Genomic DNA, 20,977 nt, shown 5'->3' on the forward strand with positions numbered 1-20,977 from the left:
CACTTGCAGGGCCAGCAGGCGATCAGGCCCAGTCAGCATGGGTTTATGAAAGGCAGATCCTGCTTGACGAACCTGATCTCCTTCTATGACAAAGTGACGCGCTGGGTGGATGAGGGAAAGGCTGTGGATGTGGTCTACCTTGACTTCAGTAAGGCTTTTGACACCGTCTCCCACAGCATTCTCCTCAAGAAACTGGCTGTTCTTGGCTTGGACTGGTGCACGCTTCGTTGGGTTAGAAACTGGCTGGATAGCCGGGCCCAAAGAGTCATGGTGAATGGAGTCAAGTCCAGTTGGAGGCCGGTCACTAGTGGCGTTCCCCAGGGCTTGGTGCTGGGGCCAATCCTCTTTAATATCTTCATCGATGATCTGGACAAGGGCATTGAGTGCACCCTCAGTAAGTTTGCAGATGACACCAAGCTATGCACATTTGTCGATCTGCTTGAGGGTAGGAAAGCTCTGCAGGAGGATCTGGATAGGCTGCACCGATGGGCTGAGGTCAACTGCATGAAGTTTAACAAGGCCAAGTGCCGGGTCCTCCACCTGGAATGCAATAACCCCAAGCAGAGCTACAGGCTTGGAGATGAGTGGTTGGAGAGCTGCCAGGCAGAGAAGGACCTGGGAGTGGTGGTGGATAGTCGGCTGAATATGAGCCAGCAGTGTGCTCAGGTGGCCAAGAAGGCCAACAGCATCCTGGCTTGTATCAGGAACAGTGTGACCAGCAGGGCTAGGGAGGTGATCGTCCCCCTGTACTCAGCTCTGGTGAGGCCGCACCTCGAGTACTGTGTTCAGTTTTGGGCCCCTCACTACAAGAAGGACATGGAGGTGCTTGAGCGGGTGCAGAGAAGGGCGACGAAGTTGGTGAGGGGTCTGGAGAACAAGTCCTATGAGGAGCGGCTGAGGGAGCTGGGCTTGTTCAGCCTGGAGAAAAGGAGGCTCAGGGGCGACCTTATTGCTCTCTACAGGTACCTTAAAGGAGGCTGTAGAGAGGTGGGGGTTGGTCTGTTCTCCCACGTGCCTGGTGACAGGACGAGGGGGAATGGGCTTAAGTTGAGCCGGGGGAGTTTTAGGTTGGGTCTTAGGAAGAACTTCTTTACCGAAAGGGTTGTTAGACATTGGAACAGGCTGCCCAGGGAAGTGGTGGAGTCACCATCCCTGGAGGTCTTTAAAAGACGTTTAGATGTAGAGCTTAGGGATATGGTTTAGTGGGGACTGTTAGCGTTAGGTCAGAGGTTGGACTCGATGATCTTGAGGTCTCTTCCAACCTAGAAATTCTGTGATTCTGTGAAATCAGTCCGGTTTTGCTTTACAGAAGTGAGGAAAGTGTTAAAAATAATTTTGGCTGCTTTAGACACTGACATCCTTTGTATTGTTTCATATGAAACAACACCTCATGTGCGCAGTACAGTTTAGACTTGCCACTTATTCTAAGAAACTACAACCCAAAAAGAGGTCATTGCAGATTTATAGTAAGTTTGCCGTAGCAAAGTTCGGAGCATGTTCTCAATATTACCAAAAATGCTTGGCTGTGTCTGCTTTGGAGTGACCTGACTGTAACCACCAAAACATTACAGTAACTTGTTGCCCACTGATCCAAGCAAAAAATGCCGTCAAAATAGCAACATGAGCTATTTTAAGTAGTGACTTTGTTGTCATCGTCTCTATTAGCAGGCTCCTCGGAGATCTGCTGTGTCTTATTCCATATAAACCCATTCATAAGACTACTCTTGCTGAGCTGGCTACTGAAAATTCCAGGCTCTGCCCAAACGAACTATGTCCCAGACACTGCTGTGAGCAAGCCCAGCAGCGACACAAAAAGCAGCGCACAGGAACAATGAGGTGCAACAGTGCTCCAGAACTCAGCGCCTGCATGTAGCACGTGCTTCAACTTATGTTAATGCGTGACCTGGCTTAGAAGTCTCCCAATCCAAGTCTGTCTTCACATCTCACAGGCTGCTCTGACTCAAACCAACACTAAAAGCACTGGTAGGCAATGAGACGCTCAGCAGTTTGCAAACCCAAGGGCCATCTCTCCCTCCATGTATGCATACAGACGTATACACATTTAAGGGTGCATAATTAACTGTAAGAAAATAGTTTTTGGGGACCAGAAAGCTAAAAGTATTCATATCAAATGCAGAATCCTTCTCACTGTTTGCACAAATAAACCCACTGAAGTTGCTGACTTTGACTGGCACAGCAAGCCAGATGAGTTTCTCAACGTAACCCAACTTCAGCAGTCAGAAGCTGAAAGTACTGAAGTTTCCACAAAATTTCTTGCAGATTTTTACAGGCAAAGTTGTTGCCTTAGTCTGTGGAAACAGTGAATATATTCTAATGCAATGCAAGGTTGATAACGCACACAGCATAGCATACCTCTCCTCTGCTTTTAAGTGGCTCTCATAGAAACCATCTCCAGATAGCACTGCAAGGTAGGTTTTGGAGGGTGATGGGAGTGGAGGGGTGGGAAGGTGAGCTGGTCTTAAAACTGCAATAACATTTCAAATTACATCTATCCATGCTAGTCAGACAGTCCCAGGTGGTCTATTTGTTGCTGGTGGTTTGTCTTTTTCTTATCTTTTTTTTTTTTGCTTCCAAATTTTGCTATGCATTTATAACCATTAAGTGATTTGTGAGAGGCACTACAATCAGACAGATCTAAGGTAAAAATAAAACTCATTATCTACAAGGTTGTTCTCAAAAGTCAACTAACACATTGACATCGTAAGGAATTAACTCATCAGTATATTTTTGACATGCACAGTGTTTTTCTCTAAAAGGTCATTTTTCTAAATTAAGCGAAGTATTAAATATCTTTGCTGTTCCACTGCACATTCCAAACTTAACTCATGAAATGTTCTCACAGTAAAAACAAATTGCCATTGAAATAATCACAAGAAATACATGGAAAAGTTCAACATCCATTTAAATCTGACACGTACCCCAAGCAATGTGAGCTGTTAGGGCCTGGTCATATGTTTCATAAACTAAAAGAAGATAACTGAAAGCGTCCCTACTTAGTAAATACAGTATAGCCTAGATTTTTTTTTTTTTTCCCCTGGCTGCTTCTTTCTTTTAAAATTCCCCTAAACCACACTGGTAAGTGGGAGTTAGAGCAGGACATCACTGGTCCCTGCTTAGGATTTGCTTACTGTCTTGCTATTTGTCTTCCTTACTGTTATAAATGAGGTCTCAAGTCAATCTGAATTTTGTAATATTTATAAAACAATTATTTCTAAAAGGTATAAAAGCTATAAAAGGTATAAAAGGCAAGTAAACAGCGCTGGGTGTGCGGGGAGTCTACAGTCCACCAACATGCACACATACACATCAAACATTCTAAATACATGTATGCAGAACATTGCTTTATATAATAACCCAAGTATGCCTATACATACATACAATCAGGATAGGTAACAAACAATCCTTTAAGTTCCGTAACTTAACAGTCTCCATTTACCGTTCCTTTTGAACAATGTCTTGCTTTAAGTTGTCTCCTTTTCAAGGCCAATAGGCCTGGGTCAAAGGGCACGTCCAGGTCAACAGGGGGCGTAACAGCAAAGGCCTTCGATGGCTGTAGCAGCAGAGGGGCCCATGGTGATGGCGTAGCAGTCGGATCAGTAGAGGAGCCCACAGCTCCCTCACTATCTGGCAAGCCACACGTCTGTCATTGTGGCTCCACATGGCTCTTTAAGGCCTCAGAGATTGCTCGCCAGGTGCCGAGCAATCCCACTGCAACCTTGTCATTTCTAGTTGCAGAGTCCCACACCTTGACCTCAGTTTGGTCCCATAGTTCAGGCTCATAAACTGTCCAATTGTTAAGAAGGAGAGTAAGCTGTAAGGTTATCAGGACAGTCTTTGTTCCTAAGGACATATGATTCCCCATAATGCGCAACTGCTGATCAGTGAGGGGCAGTTGTGTGTGCGGGTCCACTTCTCTCAGCTTGACCTTCTTCCCAGCTCCGGTGTGCCTATTTCCAGTGACATTCTGTATGAGCTTCTCTGAGCAGTTTGCTGAGTTTGGCTGAATCTATCTTCATGAGGCAATCAATGTGCCTGTTCCCGTCCTGGTCTCCATTCTCCCAGCCTGTTCCTCTTCACTTTTTTTTTCCTGCTTCTTTATTGATGTAACTTCATCGTGCTGCCTTTTTTTTCTTTTTTTCTTTTTTTTTCTTGAGGGCAGGCTCCCCTCTTATACCCTTCTCTCCACAGCAGTTCTTTTCAAAGCAACTTTTCATTGGTCAAACAACTTGGAATGTAACAACAACAGCAAACACCCAGAAACATCCATGCCTTAACAGCTGGAGAACAAGAGAACCAGCTGGAGAACAAGAAACCGGAGACTGCATGGAGTCTCCTGAACCACCCTTCATTGTTCCCTCTAAACTCTTTTATATCCCTGATGGCCTCATCGTTAAGAGTCTAATGTTATCTCAATCATGGGGTTTTCCAACCCCCATGGCCACATTCCCAAATCTCCCCCTTCTTTATTAATATCAACCTTTTTCTTGACACGAATTACCACTCCATATATAACACTTACTGACCCAGGAATGCAAAGCACAGACCTCTTCCAGGTGCTGCCCCTACATCCATCCTCACCCTTGCCTTCTCCACAGGCAACACTGGGAGGGCAACCAGAGCTGCAGCCCCAAATTTTGCTTCCACCTCCCACCGTGCCTCTAGGAAGTGCTCACCTGTGCTGTTGCAGCTGGCAACAGGAGCTTGGTGCTGAGCTGTGTAAAATGCCCACCTCACCCCTTCCGCAGGTGTAAGGGGTTGTGGCTCACAACATCAAGGAGAAAGAGCAGATCCATGGGATAACAACCAGGACACCTCCGAAGCCAGGTGGAGATACCCAAGACAGCTTCTCTCTTTGACAAAGCACAGAGCAAAAGCTACAGTTTCTCCCCTTTCCCACCTACTGGGGTTCTCTGGTGATGAGTGAGCTTTCTATGGTGTCTTCCTGCCAGGCTGGAGTTACAGGAGTGTCTTCACTTAGATAACATCGTTTCTTAAGTACTCAATTACCCAGTACACCCAAGCCACTTTTTTTTTTTTAATTAAAAAATAATTAAAGAGTTCATTTCTAGCTGGAACATTTTTTATTTTATTTTATTTCAAACTTAGGCCTGTAATCAAAGCCATGCGAGAGCTCTGAATGTGGTGCACCAAGACCCTCAGCTCAGCATCCCAATGAAGTATAAACTTCCTGGCTGTGTTTCCCTCCCTCTATGCATGGCAACGTAGGCTGAGCTCCAGGCTTGCAAGAGACCTTGAGAACCTCCTCCATTTCCACCCGTGCACCTTATTCCTCCTACAGCAGGTCATCTAGTTTCTACTGAACATTCTTCTAGAAGATGTAAAAGGCAGCTAGCTATGCCAGCAAGCCCCACCACAGGGAACAAACATCCCTTCTGTCATTTCACAGAGAGAGAACAGCACCAGCTATCTGACTATTTATCGTAAATGAAAGCCTTTAACTCATTTTACAAGAGAAAGAAAAGTGGCAAAGACCAGGATACAAACAATTAAAGGAGTATTTGCCCATGAAAAGCCAAAGGGACATTGTGTTGGGAGCGGAAGGCAGGCAGCAGTGAGACAACACACTATATTCAACTGCAGCAAGATGTAGAAAATTGGACTCTGCATTTGAAAAGCCATAGATGAAGTCAAATATAGATCAGCCAGGCAGCATATACACAGCTCTCAAGAGCCTTATGGCAAGGATGTGTACTTGTCCAAGTTTCCTTAAAATACATTCCCCCCTAACAGGCATTCAACACGCATGGAAGCCTTCATTTGGGTACATGTTCAGGAAAAGACACTGCATGCTCATGCTGTGAAGATACAAATCACATCCATCATCAACAGATCTCTGCCAGGCAGCATCCAAGAGATCTTTGGTCACTTCTAAGTAGAAATGGCAGGTGGCAACCTGAGTGCTTAGAAACATGAAAGAATACAGAGCACCACCCTGTGCTGATGGAGGATTATGATCCAACAGGTCCAAAGGCTGTGCAGGGAAATTACTGCTGGTTGTGTCCCAGCCTGACAAGTAAGCATAAGGACCCTGGTTACTGAGCTATGAAAGGGAGAAAGGGGGAGTTACCTCACCTTCTCCTTTTCCCAAGGAGTCTGAAGTAATTTAAATATTTTAAATAGTGACTCTTTCACAAGCATTGCTAAATCCCCAAAGCCGTATCTCTGCTCAAGGTCCTGTACATCATCACAAAGTTGCTGTGACTGCTGAGGTACCATTTGTTCTTTCATCCAAAACACTATTTTCAGTCTTTTTACCCAAAAGCAAAGCAGAGAAATTTTATAAACATCCTGCCTTTGCAGGTATTGTAAGATAGCCCAACTTCATCTCTAAGGTGCACACTGTTACAGCCAAAAGGTCCAGCACAATACACACCATGCTATGAGAAAGCTAGGCACAATACACATCACGGACTGACCTGCTCCTTGCAATGCCACCTCGACTACTCTGTGCTTTTCAGTAGAGTGAAGTCCAGGGGAAGAGCTCTGTGTCCATGAAGACCCAAGAGCTGCCTTCAGGCTGTACAAGGGCTTACAGACAGACAGAGTAGAAATTGAGACTAAGGAGTTTTGAGACAGGTTAAAAATAAGCACAACTGACTGTACAGGGGTTAGTAACAAAACATACTCTGAAATTTTAGCTATGCATAGCTCTTTCCTCCTTTCCTTCGCACCCTTCTTTAAGCATAACCCAGGCAGAAACTGCATTTTGAAAAACCTGCCCTGTGCCCTGGGTAAAGAAAGCTCTTGGAGGCCACACTCTCCCATCACCAACCCGCAGGTCAAACAGATGTTGGCAAACACGTTTGCCCTTGCCATTACTTCAAGTGGAACAAAAAATGTTCAGTTGTCCAAGTGAAATTAAACATTTTAATAGGAAAAAGGAACAAATATGAAGCTGGCAGGATTTAAAAATACAACCTCCATAAAACGTTCATGTTTTATGTGACCAAGAAATGTACATTAAAAATCACCACACTACGCTTCTTTTTAATGCTGTTGAACTTAAGATCTACAAGAGAGAAGAACTCCTCAGACTTTTGTTATACTATTGATTGCCAAAGATATGCAATGAGAAATGATACCCCTTGTCCCCCTTATTGGGGAAATTAATGATACTTAAGCAAAGAAAAACAAAATTTTATTTGCAATATTTTATTTCTAGTTCAGATTTGAGGTGGCTGGTCATATTACATGGTCTGTTCTGAAAGTAGTAGGACTCATTTTTAAAAAAACAATTATTCATGAGAATAGAACAAACGATTAGAATTTTTGAAGGTAGCACCCTTCCGCATCTACACACTGCTGCCAACGAGTTTTCCAGTTTTCGTACGTCTCCAGGAATGCCTGGACCGGAATGCTGTTTAGCTCCCTCATCACGGCCTCTTGAAGCACCTCCAGCGATGCGTGATGCTTCCCCTTGAGCGTCGATTCTATTCTTGAGAATAGAAAAAAGTCTGGCGGGGCCAAGTCGGGGCTGTAGGGGGGCTGAGGCAGCGTTGCCACCTTGTGCTGGGCAAGATACTCCACTACGCGGAACACTGTGTGGCTCGGCGCGTTGTCATGGTGCAGCCGCCAATTGTTGATGATGGCTGGGCGGACATGAGCAATGTGTTTTTGCAGTCTTGTGAGGACTTCCACACAAAAAACTGCATGAACTGTTTGTCCGGGTGGTACAAACTCTTTGTGGATGACTCCATGTCGATCAAAAAAGCAAATGAGCATGGACTTTTGCTTGGATTTGCTCATTCGTGCTTTCTTGGGGTGTGGGGAAGAAGGGGTGTGCTCTGTGCTCTGCCGCTTACTCTCCAGGTCGTATTCAAACACCCACGTCTCGTCATTGGTCACTACATTGTCCAAAAAGTCGGGCTCCTCATTCACATGATGAAGAAGATCCTGGCAGATTGCTTTCCGGTTAGCCTTTTGCTCCTCTGACAACACTCGTGGCACAGACTTCGCGCACGCTTTCCTCATGGCTAAGTTTTCTTTCACCATCTCAAAAACTTGGGTTTGAGGAATGCTTAAGTCATCAGCAATCATTCTGATACTCATCCTGCGATGACAGTTCAGTAAATTTTTCACTCGCGACACATTTTCGTTGGTCTTGCTGGTCGAAGGGCGTCCGGAGCAGTCGTTGTCTTCCAGTCTTTCCCTACCTTCTCGGAACAGCTTGTGCCACTCAAAAATACCCGATCTACCCATGGCAGCATCACCGTAGGCCTCCTTAATCATATCATGAGTCTCTTTGCCTGTTTTACCAAGCTTTACACAAAATTTGATTGCGTATCGCTGCTCCAGTAAACGCTCCATGATTCTCCGTGACAAGGCGTTTCAACAGGTGTTCACAGTACAAGCGACCTGCTCTCTTCAACGGCCAACAGCCAACTGCCGATTTTTCCCAGCGTTCCCAAAATCCCCCTCCACTGATCCTGAGCGCGCAGACCACCTCTCGTCTGCCCATTCGCCCAGGAAAAAGAGAGTCCTACTACTTTCAGAACAGACCATGTAAGTTCACAAAATTTTGCTTTATAAATATATCACGTCTGATTTGCATTTTTAAGTAACACTAGAAAACAAACAGTGCAACAGAAAAGCTTCTTTAAGGCATAGTGCCAGAAAAACACAGAAGGCTGCAATAAACCACACTAATAAACTTACTTTGGGAATACCTTGTAGAGGCCAATAAGAACTGTGCTGTATTATCAAAGGGACTTTAAGTATTGTACTGCAAATCCTGTGTAACAAGAAGTGGACGAAGCATGTCAAATCATATACTGTCCTTTAAAATTGCTATATAAAAAATAAGTTTTAAGAAGATCAGAGGTTGGTATTTTAGTATTGGAGAATAAAATGCATTGTATGGCACATTATCCCTAGAATTATCCCCAAACCAAGTAACATGTATTCATAAAATTTGAGCAAAGTAAATTGAAACACTTTATGGTTGGGAAGCACACTGTCAAGGCACATGTGCAAACTGAACAGAGCTGTATTATCATGGGAGTCAATAATCATCAAGATACCGTGGTGTTTCAAAATCCTATATAAATTTAATTTTTATTTAGCGACCCAACAGCTATTCTCCCATACTAATATTACTAAAGGGCACAGCTGGCACTATTTGGTGGTAGTAGCTGGCAAATTTTCTATGGCTTAAAATGGCCTAGGTTGGGCTGACGCCTTGCTTCCCCAGGAAAATTGTAGGCTTCTGTTTTGACAAGAGGATATTGCTTAGAGGAAATGCACCACAAACCTCTTTTCATCACAAAATACATTACCAAAAGCTAAGCTGTTTGTAGCAAGTAGGAGTTTCAGCAAGTTTTACATTATTAAATATTTCTCCAGGACAGTTTCCTAAGTTCCCAACCAAAAAAGAAAAAAACATGTATTATCTAAAGCTTTGTTTCACTCTTGTTTAATCTACACAAAGAAAAGCCATGTGGACTGTAAGAAGACAAATTCAAAACAAAGTGTTTTAAATTTATAACAATTAAATACTCTAAGTTAATACTTACTTTAATTCCATATTACATAAGCATGGCAAGTTGTGAGTAGAGGTTTTAGTTTTCACATTTAAAAAAGTTGTACAGGAAAAAGAGGCACACTTCTAAGAGTAGTGTCAACAATGACCTATGAATCTAATTTCAACTTGTTTTAATTGTAGATGTTGGAATAAATTTGAAGTCTATTACAATCATCTGACATACCCACAACGAATGGTTTGGTCTGGTAGTAAGTATAGATTTTAACATCTGTTGTGCATTCAAACCAATTAATGAATTTAGTAATGTTCAAAGGATTCACTCTGAAAATACTCCAGTTTTATGTGGTTCTAATAGGCATATATTTTGCTTTTTGCATGAACAACACTGTATGCATTGTAAACCTACAAACCTAGTTTAGGATCCTGAAACACAGCTTTTTCGTTGTATTCCCGTCCCTCACACTTGCACCCAGACAACTCTCTCTGCATTGTGTGGAATAAATGTGGTGAAGCCAAAATCCCTTCCCTAACCCCACCCTCAGAACTGAGATACGCACACTACTCCTCCGTCAAGACACCACCACCAAAGGACATTGAACAACAAGCCCACTCTCTGAAGTCAAGCATCTTTAGAGCAGCGGGAAGCCTGAGTATTAGAAAACTGTTAGCTTGTTAATTGTACTTCTTCACTGAAATCCAGACTGTGCTCAGACCAACTGTAAAGCTATGAAGGATTTTAAGCGAACCAGAATGCCCATGGTTCACAACTTCGTTAGGAAATGAAACTTCCTGGCACAGCCCCACAATATCCATCCATCTGCAGGAACTCCCTTGTTATTAATTCCATTCCCCTGTGGCAAGCGACTCTGTGAAGCAGCCAAATCTCACACAAAGGTTTGCTTCTTCACAGCTCCTCTGGAATCCCAGGGCATAGATGAAAGCAAGGACTGACAGTGTTGGAAAGCTTCCAGGAGCAGTGCAATGGCAGCAGGTAGCAGCAAGGTGCCTATCAGTAGCACAAAATCCCGTTAGATGGAAAACAGGGAAGGGGACACCTGGTTTTGCACAATTATGTGACAGGCAGGCAGAGGAGAACATGCAGGATGAGGCTGGGGAGGTGGGGTGAGACAGCATAGGGAATACTTATAGGAGGAAAAGCCTGGACTCAGGGTTAAGGAATGGAACCTCCTTGGAATATGGAGGTTCAGTGCTGGCCAACCGCAGCCTTCCCATGTGCCTCAGCTCCAACCCACAACGCTTTCACACTGCAGTGATTTATTGCTATGATGAATTACTGTGTGTTTCTAAGGAACACAGTTGCTGCAGAGATGAAGTCTTATGGAGATATTTAGATAGTTTGCTGCCAACTGCTCACATAAAACATGCTCTTGAGTTAACCCTTTACATATCTTTCTGAGCATCTTCTCATTTACTGCTTCCTTTTCCAACGGCACAAAGATTTAAAGGAAGATGAATTGTTGCTGTTTCACCACACATCACTATTGCACCCAAGGCAGGGGCACAAACTCCCCCTGCCCTGAAGCACTCTGACAGGTCTTGCTAAACAGGCAGCCCAATAGCTGCAAAAGCAGCCAGTAAGTCAAGATGCCCAAGCACTGTTCTCCTGAAACAGCCTCCTTTTCAGCAAGGGACTTTCTAAAAATCAGACCCTATTAGATTGTCTCAGATCTGACCCATGCAAAGAAAGATGCCCAAAGCCCTTTTGCAAGAACACCTGACTTCTGTACGTGTCTCCTAAATGCAGTATAAGCAATTATTGCACACACAGTGCAAAATTAGGGTAGTTAGAAAATAGCCTCTTCTTCTGACCTGCAGCAATTAATTCCAAAGTCAAAAATCTTAATAACATAGTTGAGGATTTTCAAAAGGCACTCAGTCATTGCTGATGGGTTTTTAATTAATTTTCCCACAGAAGCCAATTGTAGAACTACCACCAATGAAAACAGCATTCATCCAAGTCAACTCCCCTGTGTTCCTGACAATCACGCTCATAACTTCCAAGTGTGGTAACAACCTATTTCTATCTTTTTGAGAATTATCTTTAAAGATAAAACTTAATTTTAAAGAAAAAAGACATTTATCTTGCAGTGGCAATAAAAACCTCATATATGTAAAGGTATGTTCAACCAGAATAAAATCTTACTGTGGTCAGCACAAGCTGGTTTGTGACCATTCACTTTATAATGCACTGAGTCAAGACCCAGACAGAAGGGTGCACCCATAAAGCATCTTAGCATACCCCTGGACCACACTGAAAGAAGCCTGTGATTTGCTTTAACACCAGCTCAGCCTCCCCTGGCTCAGGTAGCAGAATGATGCCAGCTAAGAGAAGGTCCAAAAGACTCTTCCCTGCCTCTCAGTCTCCCTGTAGTAACCCACTTTCTAGACGAAAGACAGCTTGCCAAAGTTCATATTTGGTAAAATATGCTGTATGGACTTACCTGTCAGATTTGATATTATGAAAAGATTCCCAAATATATTAATGGGAAGACTTGGGCTTGGGTTTTCTTGTGGAGTCTCCCTCAAAATAAATCCCACTCTTGTGTCATAGGTGCCTTCTCAATGTTTTTTTCACAGTATGAGCCAGGAATGGATGAGCTGATGTTAATAGCTGATTCTCTACGACATACAGTGCCCTGCCATCTAGCATCTCCTGAGCCATCGGCACTGCTGGGATTAATAATCAAATCACAGTACATAACAGACAAAGGAGCAAAAACTCTTCTCAATTTAAAATGTCATTAATTCCTGCATAATTATATTGACTGTACTAAAGGTCTGCCATTTTTAAATTGTGTACAAACACTTAATTCCCTGTGACAAGCATACGTATACCAAGATGAAGATCCAGACACTAGCTGACACCAGCTACGTAATAGCTGTATGCTATTCCGCAGCCATTTGAAAACACCTACATGCCAGCAAAGTTCTTGTACCCAAGCATGTGAAGCTCTGGGAGTAAACACTGTTGCTCTCATTCTAAGATCACAGCATCAGTTTTTCAAGCTCCTTCAACAGGTAGCAAGCCTGTTTTGCCAACCAAATGATGAAATTAGCTAGCTGCCAGCTGCTTCAAAGCTTAAAAAAAAAAAAAAGTGATCAGAAACAGTTGCTCACCCCCAGTGGGGCTGAAGCGGGCTGAAGCACCCCTGCTTCTCTGCCACAGCGCCTCCCGGCACACATTTCTCTGCTATTCCCTGCATGGCCCAGGGCATTTCAACTATTACATAATGCTGCTTCGACAAACCTAAGGTTACAATTCACCTTGTTGCTCATGCACTTGCATCTCGGCAAGGCGATGCTATTCTGCTGTACAATAACTTTTGCATTTTTAGGATGGCTGCACATGTACCTACGCCAGGTAGACCATGCTTCAGGAGTGAAAACAACACCCTTTGGAAACGTCTTCGTACAGTACTCAGCTCCCTGAAAATCGGTTTGGTCATGATTTTGCTTCACCCCTGCCTGTACAATTTAGGACATAAAGATCTTGTCAGAGCTGTAAAACTGAATGTTAAGGCTGCATTACAGCCCAAGGTTAGACTTTCCCTATTTTTAAAACAGCATCCTTACTTTAGTGCTTAAAAATTCTCCTAGTTCATTTTTGCCTTCTCCTACAAATTACATTTGCAAACAGCAAAATGCCTTTGCTCATGTATACCAAACAGAGCCTTTCCCCCAGTAATAGCCTGGAAGCTAATAACTATTTTAGAGCAATTCCAGTACAATGAGACGCTGTTATTGGCTGTTTATGTAACAGTGAATTAACCCCCAACGATACCTTTCAGGAATTCGTATTCACAGCATACAAAGCGTGCCTCACAAGAGCTTGTTAATATGGTAAACGTGGAAGCAGTCTGTATTTGGAAGACTGTCTTTCAAAGCAAACACGCTTAACCTGCAGTTTCAGTCATGGAAGAAATTACTCAATTAATTGCAGACAACAAAAACAACAGGGTTATAACTAATGTACAGTAAATGCTCTGTGGGTGTAATGCAAGCTCATTTCCCAGTAGTGCACTCTCTTACATCCTAACACATTTCTCACCCCACTGCCATGAAATACCTTTAGTACATTAAATTTGCTTGTGCATTTTGTTTTCAGGCAATGAACCATGACACCACATCATTACCAGCTGGGGCAGGGTTTCTTCTCTCCTCGGAAGCATTTTTTGGAGTGGGGGGGCCAGCAGGCAGCGGATGCCCCACTGCCGGGAGCACTGACAGCGAGGGGGGAACCAAAAGCAAACTCACCGCAGCGGGCACCACCATCTCCCTCTGGCACCCCCTCCATGCAATCAGGGACCCTCCGCCGAGGGCTGGATCTGACCCGATGGCTCTGCTCGGGGAAGGCGGATGTCAGGAAGCGTTCATCAGAGCGGCATTATCATTAAAGGCGCAAAAACTGCTGCAATCCCGTCCCCTGAGCGCCGCTCCCGCAAGCGCCGGGCTCAGAGGCCGCGGGCCGGCCGCCATCCCGGGAGCCCTCCCCCGCCGCCGCGCCATGGCAACGCGGCCCGGCCCGCCTCGGAGGCGTGAGGAGGGTGCACCAGGCATCCACCCGAGTGCCGGGTCACTGATATTAACCCACCGACACACGCTCCAGACCATCTATAAAAATATAAAAAATAAATGAAAAACAGCCCAGCCACTTGGCAGCTCGCTGCTCTGGCTCTGCTTCCACTTAAGAGTGATGAGGGGGGTAGAAAGGGTGTGTGCGTGGGGGGGGGGGGGGGGGGGGAGGGCGGGAGGTGGGGGGGAAGGTCTCTGAAATGGAGAAACGTTGCATTAGATGCCCTAAAATAAATAATAACTATAGGAAGACTGGGGACAGGGGGTACAAAAGGCAAGGCACGGACTTTGATCTTGCAATCGGATCAGCACGGGCACCTCTGACGGTCTGATTGGATTGCTGCAACAGAGCCCTGGAAAGCCAGCCAAGTGGAAAAATTTACGGACCTGGTTACCTTTCAAGAGATGAAAGGGAACTCTGCCTCTGGTACCGGGATTTATGGGAAAGGTAAATATAGCCATAATACAACACTTGCCAAGATAACTTAGGTCTTCCTTCAGGAAAACATTTAGGCATGTTCCTATAGCCATTACTATTCGGGGTAGCCCATAAGCATCTGCTGTAGCATAGCACTGAAGCATAGCATTCTTAAACGGAAGTCCTTAAGTACTATGCTGATTAACGTTGTGTTTTTTTCCCCAAATCCCCACTGTGAACCAACAGAATGAACTGCCCTCATTAAATGTTTATATTGCCTCTGCCTTCTTTCAGATTAAACCAGAGAATACAAACAGAAAATAAGTTTCACTTTCCATTAAAAGGATGAAACCCATCTTTTCTTTTTTTGTTTTCCCCCTGTGGGATCAACAGGCTGCATGCTGCCACACATCCCTATGAACGAGCACCTTTCATGAGGAAGAAAGCTGGCACACAGCAGAAGGACTGCTCTGCCCCTCTACAAGCCCCGCAACCCCCTTGATGTGCAGCTGCAAGCCAGAAGGGACCACAGAGCAGTGCATGCATTTGTTTTATCCACCAATGAACTCTTTTGAAGCAAACTTGAAAACGCTGCAGACTATGAACACGTCTCAGTCATTAATGGCTGCAGATAAGACGTTTGTTTCTCAGTTCAAGTGAGGTCACTATTAGGAGCACAGCCTGAAGTCCTCGCCTGTTGCACAACTGACACTGGCCTGCCCCTGATGCCCCCAGAAACTTTTGACAAACTGAGCACACAGAATGAGTTCCAAACCTTAAACACAAACTTTACAGTTCATTAACGTTCAGCAGCAAGGTTTCACGTCTGCAGCTGCTTCCATTTCTCATTCACAGCACACCACCTCTCCCCAGAGCTCTCACCTGCTGATTTCTTACAAAGAAACTGTATCCCCTGTTGAAAGAAGAAATCTTATCAAATAGTGAATCAACGCTTTTGGCTCTCCTTGCTGTTATTTAGGAATACTGTGCCCCATATACTAAACTATTGCTTTATTTATGTTCTTTATAGGGGCAGAAAAATGGACCTTGGAAAATGGTTTGCACCAGTCTTAGACTTCGCTAAATCAGAGTCTTAGCTGAATTTTATACTGGAGAATTTTGAAGGAAAACATGCTTATGTAACTATTCTGTTCCTTTTTGCCTTTTGGGGAGACAGCCTTGATAGGAAAGCTTGTGAGAGGCAGTCTAATCTCCTATTGCAAGTCTTGAGACAGATGGCAGAGCACCCTGCCAGAAGGTTATGTTATGATCAAGGTATCTCCCCTTCTTGTTAACTATATCCAAATGCTATGGCAGGCAGGAGCAGCTTTACTATTCACCCCCAAGAAACTTTACCTCTTCTCATCTGCAGCAATTATCACTGCTCAATACAAAGATAAAGGCACCATCATCTTGCTGCAAACTGTGTTGTCAGAAATGGGTAAGGACAAAGAATTAAAAAAGAATCTCAGGCATCTGTCCCTAAATGAACAATTTACCTATCAGGAAAAAATGGTCTTGCCATGCTGTAACCGCCCCAACATACCCCTCTAGGCTCTTCAGATGGGTGAAAAAACCCAAGAGGTAGGTTATGATTTTCTTGCATAAAGAATTTTCTTTCATAAAAACATTTAAGAGATTAAATAATTAAAAATTACCCCCAAGAATTTCATAAAGCACCTCCTGGGGCGAGTGAAACAGGACTGCTGCTAAATCAGAAGAGCAATGCTGTAAAAAGGGAGAGAAATTAGATGTTCAAAGTCTTTCCCACTGTTCTCTCAGCTTAAATACATCTGTTGATTTAGTGCCCATAAGTAGCATGAAGAAATGAATAATAGCTACAATCCTCTGTTCACTGTTGTGAAAGAAGCTTGAAACCAAGGAAAACGACATATAGTACGAATGAACTTCACTCAAAATTTGTAAAACAAACCCAGAAGTATTCTCCCTACATGAGATCACAGCACAGCACAAAGGGCTTCACAACAAAGCACATACAAACTACTTGCTCCTGTAAAGGCTCAGAAGGACCACCAAGATGTCTTTCTACAGCCACCAGCTTTACAACATGGAACTACCACACGAGCTTCTCTCTCCTCCCCCAAGAAAGGGCACAAAATAAAGGATGACAACTATTTTCAGTCATTTGGAATTGGAGACCACAGCACCTGTCCTCCCCTACCTCCTTCTCTGAGTAGTGTTATGCCTTATTACAGAATTATCTAGCAATGTAACAAAAACACATTTACAAAGTGATAATCTCTGTTTTTTAAACTTGAAATGTCACAATCTCTTCCACTGGAGCAAAAGTCCAAGTGATGAAATAAACCTTGAACTGTGCCCTACTGTTGAACTACTCATCGCTTTTGGAAAACGAATGAGTGCCTCATCCCAGACACTGCAATTTAGCAATTTAATCTGTACACGTGTCCTGATGACAGATGTCATGAAGAGAGAGCAGAAAGCCTTCAGAAAGCCAGTAGCCAAATGAGAACATTTCCCTGATCAATGCCACTGAACGGAATTTCACCTGCAATCACAGAAGAACCTGGAGCAGTTACTGGAAAAGCCCTGTAACCCAGTTCCAGGCAGAACCAGTGGCAGCAGCTACCAAGTGGTGGTCTCCAAGAACGGGTCTCATGAACAGCAAGCAGTCATCCGGATACGAAGTGAGGGGGGTAATAAGGAGGAGTTGTTTACTCCAGCAGAACACAGCCTGCAACATCTTGTTAGCTCTCCCAGTGGTCTCCAGTACTGCGTGAGCAGGAGAGACAACAGAGAAGAGCTTTGAACTGCACCTCATTGACAGAGGGAAAAAGGATTGTGAGGATCACAGTTCTTTCACCTTTTGAGTTCCCCAAATTAAACATAAGTACATTTCATATGCTCGTTGGTTATCCCTCTCTTCTCAGTTACTTTGACTGCTGCTGGATTCTAAACTCTGCTTCAACTGAAAAAAGGAAAACAAAATTCGTATTTTTCTGATGCATAAAATACAGCTGTCACAAGTGACAACAATGAAGATACAGGAAGAGAGAACTACTTAGCTATTTTTGACATTTTCCATTTCTAAACGATGAATGCTGTAAATAGGAACTCACTATGCTTCATCCTAAGTCAGACTGCAACAAAGATTGTTTAGAAAAAGAAAGCACTTTCTTGCACTTGGAAGAAAAATTGTTAGAAAGAAATAGCACTTTCTTGGAACTGCTATAAATATAATTGCACAAAAATTCCTACCTGGGTTTGAAAAAGTCTAAAATAGTCTTTCCCATTTTTTCCCCCTCATAGTTTTGTCCCATTACCGTTTGATTTAAACCAGGTGTAAAGCAATCTTGAAACATACTCCAAAAATGTATCCCACCAAATTTAAACTATTTTTAGACCACAGTATTTTTACTACTAGAGAAACCTAACAAAGGAACAACATGCTTGGAACATCTGTCGCAGTGATTGAAAGAAGTCTATGACAGGAATAGCAAATACTTATTTTCTTTTTCAAGATGTTGTCAATCTGCTGAAGCAAAGTATCAGTAAAGTATATTGTCTAAGAGCTAACTCACATTGGCCTGTCTCCTCCAAAATGAAGATGATTAAAATATTCCCTTGTTGTATAACCATGTCTGGTTGCTTATTATTATCTGTCATCTCTGTGTGTGGGGGGGGGGGGGGGGAACTCTGACAAAACTAGTAAGCATGTTACAGTGTTATGTAAAAAATAATCCATATATTTAAGTCTAACCCCCACCTAATGAAATTCAAATTTTCAAGTGTGTCAATTATTATATACATTTAAATAATCAGCTGCATGACTCAACACAATCCTGAAGATACAGACCCATAAGCATGGCTGTCTGTCACACAATGTATTCTGCACAGCTGATCAAAACCACAAATATTTACTACACAACTCTTTGGTTACTTCATAGAAGACGACAACAGAGTGACTGCTCACCCTGTGCTAATGCTGACTATCCATGAAGGAATTCTGTGGTGCTTGCCCCTTAGGTGGCCAAAAATCTTTCAGGTTCTTGTATGAACCTTGCATGAACACGTACAAAAAGTTCTTTCACACAACAACAGCGTCCTGCTGCCCAAACCACACAGAGCTGCTTTCTATATGGAGGTGAAGAAGGGCTGAATCTGTGTGGCTGCGTTTGTGCTCCCTTTCAGCGCAAAGTTAAAGGAAACCAATACTCCAAAAGTAACAGCATGACTCACAGGATTCATTACAACACACTGTTGGTGTATCACAATCAGTTGTCATGGGTCCACTGTGGGCAACCAGCAAACAGTATCTTTTCTCACCCTCACCAGGATGAGGTTTCAACTGCATCACTAAGTGGCAGCCGCACACATTACTCTCCTGAACTAGGCCCTGCCTGTGCCCTTATTAAGTCAGGCATATAGCACATGACCAAGGGCAACCTGTTACTCCACATCACCGCTGCCTGATCAAAAGCATCAGCACACAGTGTCTCCTGAGCGCTGGTGCAATAAGCCTTGAGGCTCAGCTGGAAGAAGACAGGCCAGTAGGCTGCTAATGTGAGAAAACGCCTCAAGCGACTAACAACAGAATTCCTCAACACAAGGCAACACCACCTTCGAAGGGCCAGACATGGCTGCGGATCCTCTACCTGGGCTCGGTGCTAAAATGGGGTTTGGGAGTGGTGACCATTGTCACTGCTGATGTTCTCAGACCAGCTCCTCGCCAGGCCACAGCAACACCACCATGATGCAGGCTACACACTGGGATGTTCAGGCAGAGATGAGAACATCAGCAGTTTTCTAGCTGAAGCCAGATGTGAAATTGTGTAGTAAATGTTGTGATAGACATTAAGAAGGGGACTTAAAAAAAACAAAAAACAAAACAAAACAAAAAACACCCCACAAACAAAAGAGCCAGACCAGCGGATAGGGATGTAAAAGCTTTCTGAGACACTTCACTATCAAATAGCTAAGACAGAACCAAGTATCAGCATTCAAGAAGAAATTACTGAGAAGACCATGAAATGCCAAAGCCTTAAAGTTCTCTGCTGATTATTTGAAAACAACATCAAACAAGGACAGTATACTTACGTCTTCAAATAAATAGTTCAAAATTATATTTTCTTCTTATACGTAAAATACATAAATCTTCATGTTAACATATACTGTGCTGAGAAGATTCAGAAGCCATCTATATAAGAAATACAGACTTAAAAGCAGAATTTATTCCTCTGTATAATGTTTTCTTATAGATACAGGGCTCTTTACTTCAAAGGGGACCACTACACAAAGGAATCATTGTTAACATTATTAACTTTCAAGTTCTGAATTGGAAGTATTCAGTATACATATCCAAAAAAAGTTCACAATTCAGCTATGATCTGGAGATCACATTGCGCTCATTTGCAAACAATTTGGGAAAAGATGGTTATGTAACCCACTAGGGTGACACCCAGCACCCACCTGATCTCACTGCGTCCCACCCACTACCTGCATGCAGCTTAAATCCTACTGCATCTTTACTGAAACCAAAGAATACAGACCCTGTCTTACTTAGATCAAAGCCTTGATCTCATCTCACATCCACTGGTCCTTTCAGAGTAGCCTTTGAGCTCTCTAGTGGTGTGTCCTCTTCGTTCCTGTTCTTTTTATACCTTCTTCAATTTCAATGTAGGGACTTCAGCCAAGCTATTTTAAACTGCTCCTAGAGAGACCTGGAAATATGTTTCTAGAACACTGAGAAGGTAGGACAGAATTTTCTCTGTAGGTAGCAAAAAGGCAGAGCTCCTTTTTGACTAATTTATTTTAATACTGCTGTAGTTTGTTGTAGTATTAATTATGTAGTAGGGTGCCCACAGCTTTGCATAAGCGTCTTTTTGAATTATTTAAAACAAAATAAGAGAAAAGCAGCAGTTACTCAGCATCTCTGAGAAATGCAACTCTTGAATTTCAGCACCGATCACAAAACATGCTAAATAACAAATAATGCTTTCACCAATGTGCAGGCCTTAAAAGACATAGTACAAGACAATTCTATAACCAACTGTCCCATAGCTACAACCAATGACACCCTGCACAAGCTTTCAGAGTAGTATACTTGCTCAAGAATACAAGCATCAGAGGGTGATCAAGTGTAGTGCTTCAGGAATTCAGCTGAATTATTTATTTTTCTATGGGAAAAAGAGAAAAAATGTTTAATTAGACAAGATATTTCCTGTCAACATGTGAAGTTTTGTTTCAAAATTGCCAGAAGTGAAGCACTAAAGGAGAAATTAGAACTCCCAGATCCCTACATGATTTTGACTCAGTCTTTGCCCATTCGGTAATGGTCGGGTTTTTCCCTCATTATCAAGGCAGGAGTCAACAAGGGAGCAAGTCTCAGCCCATACCTTCCTTTGGGGAGCTAGGCATATTTGGGAGCCTTCACGCGAGTTCCTCCTCCTGTCCCCAGGCCC

General features: G+C 43.3%; 1 protein-coding gene across 7 annotated transcripts in view; it reads right to left on the minus strand.

The window, feature by feature from the left end:
• The window catches only part of HIVEP1 (HIVEP zinc finger 1), a 123,072-nt gene that overhangs the window by 70,193 nt on the left and 31,902 nt on the right, over positions 1-20,977 (minus strand). Inside the window, exon 1 of one of the 7 annotated variants that reach the window (XM_082754639.1) lies at positions 13,799-14,142. The exons of the other annotated variants lie outside the window; for them this stretch is intronic. Coding sequence (XP_082610765.1) covers positions 13,799-13,838 — 40 coding nt within the window. The 5' untranslated portion in view covers positions 13,839-14,142. Of the gene's footprint in view, positions 1-13,798; positions 14,143-20,977 lie in introns of those variants that run through there. 7 annotated transcript variants of the gene reach the window in all.

The sequence above is a fragment of the Aythya marila genome, assembly GCF_965140915.1.
Source record: "Aythya marila genome assembly, chromosome: 2".
Classification (NCBI taxonomy): domain Eukaryota; kingdom Metazoa; phylum Chordata; class Aves; order Anseriformes; family Anatidae; genus Aythya; species Aythya marila.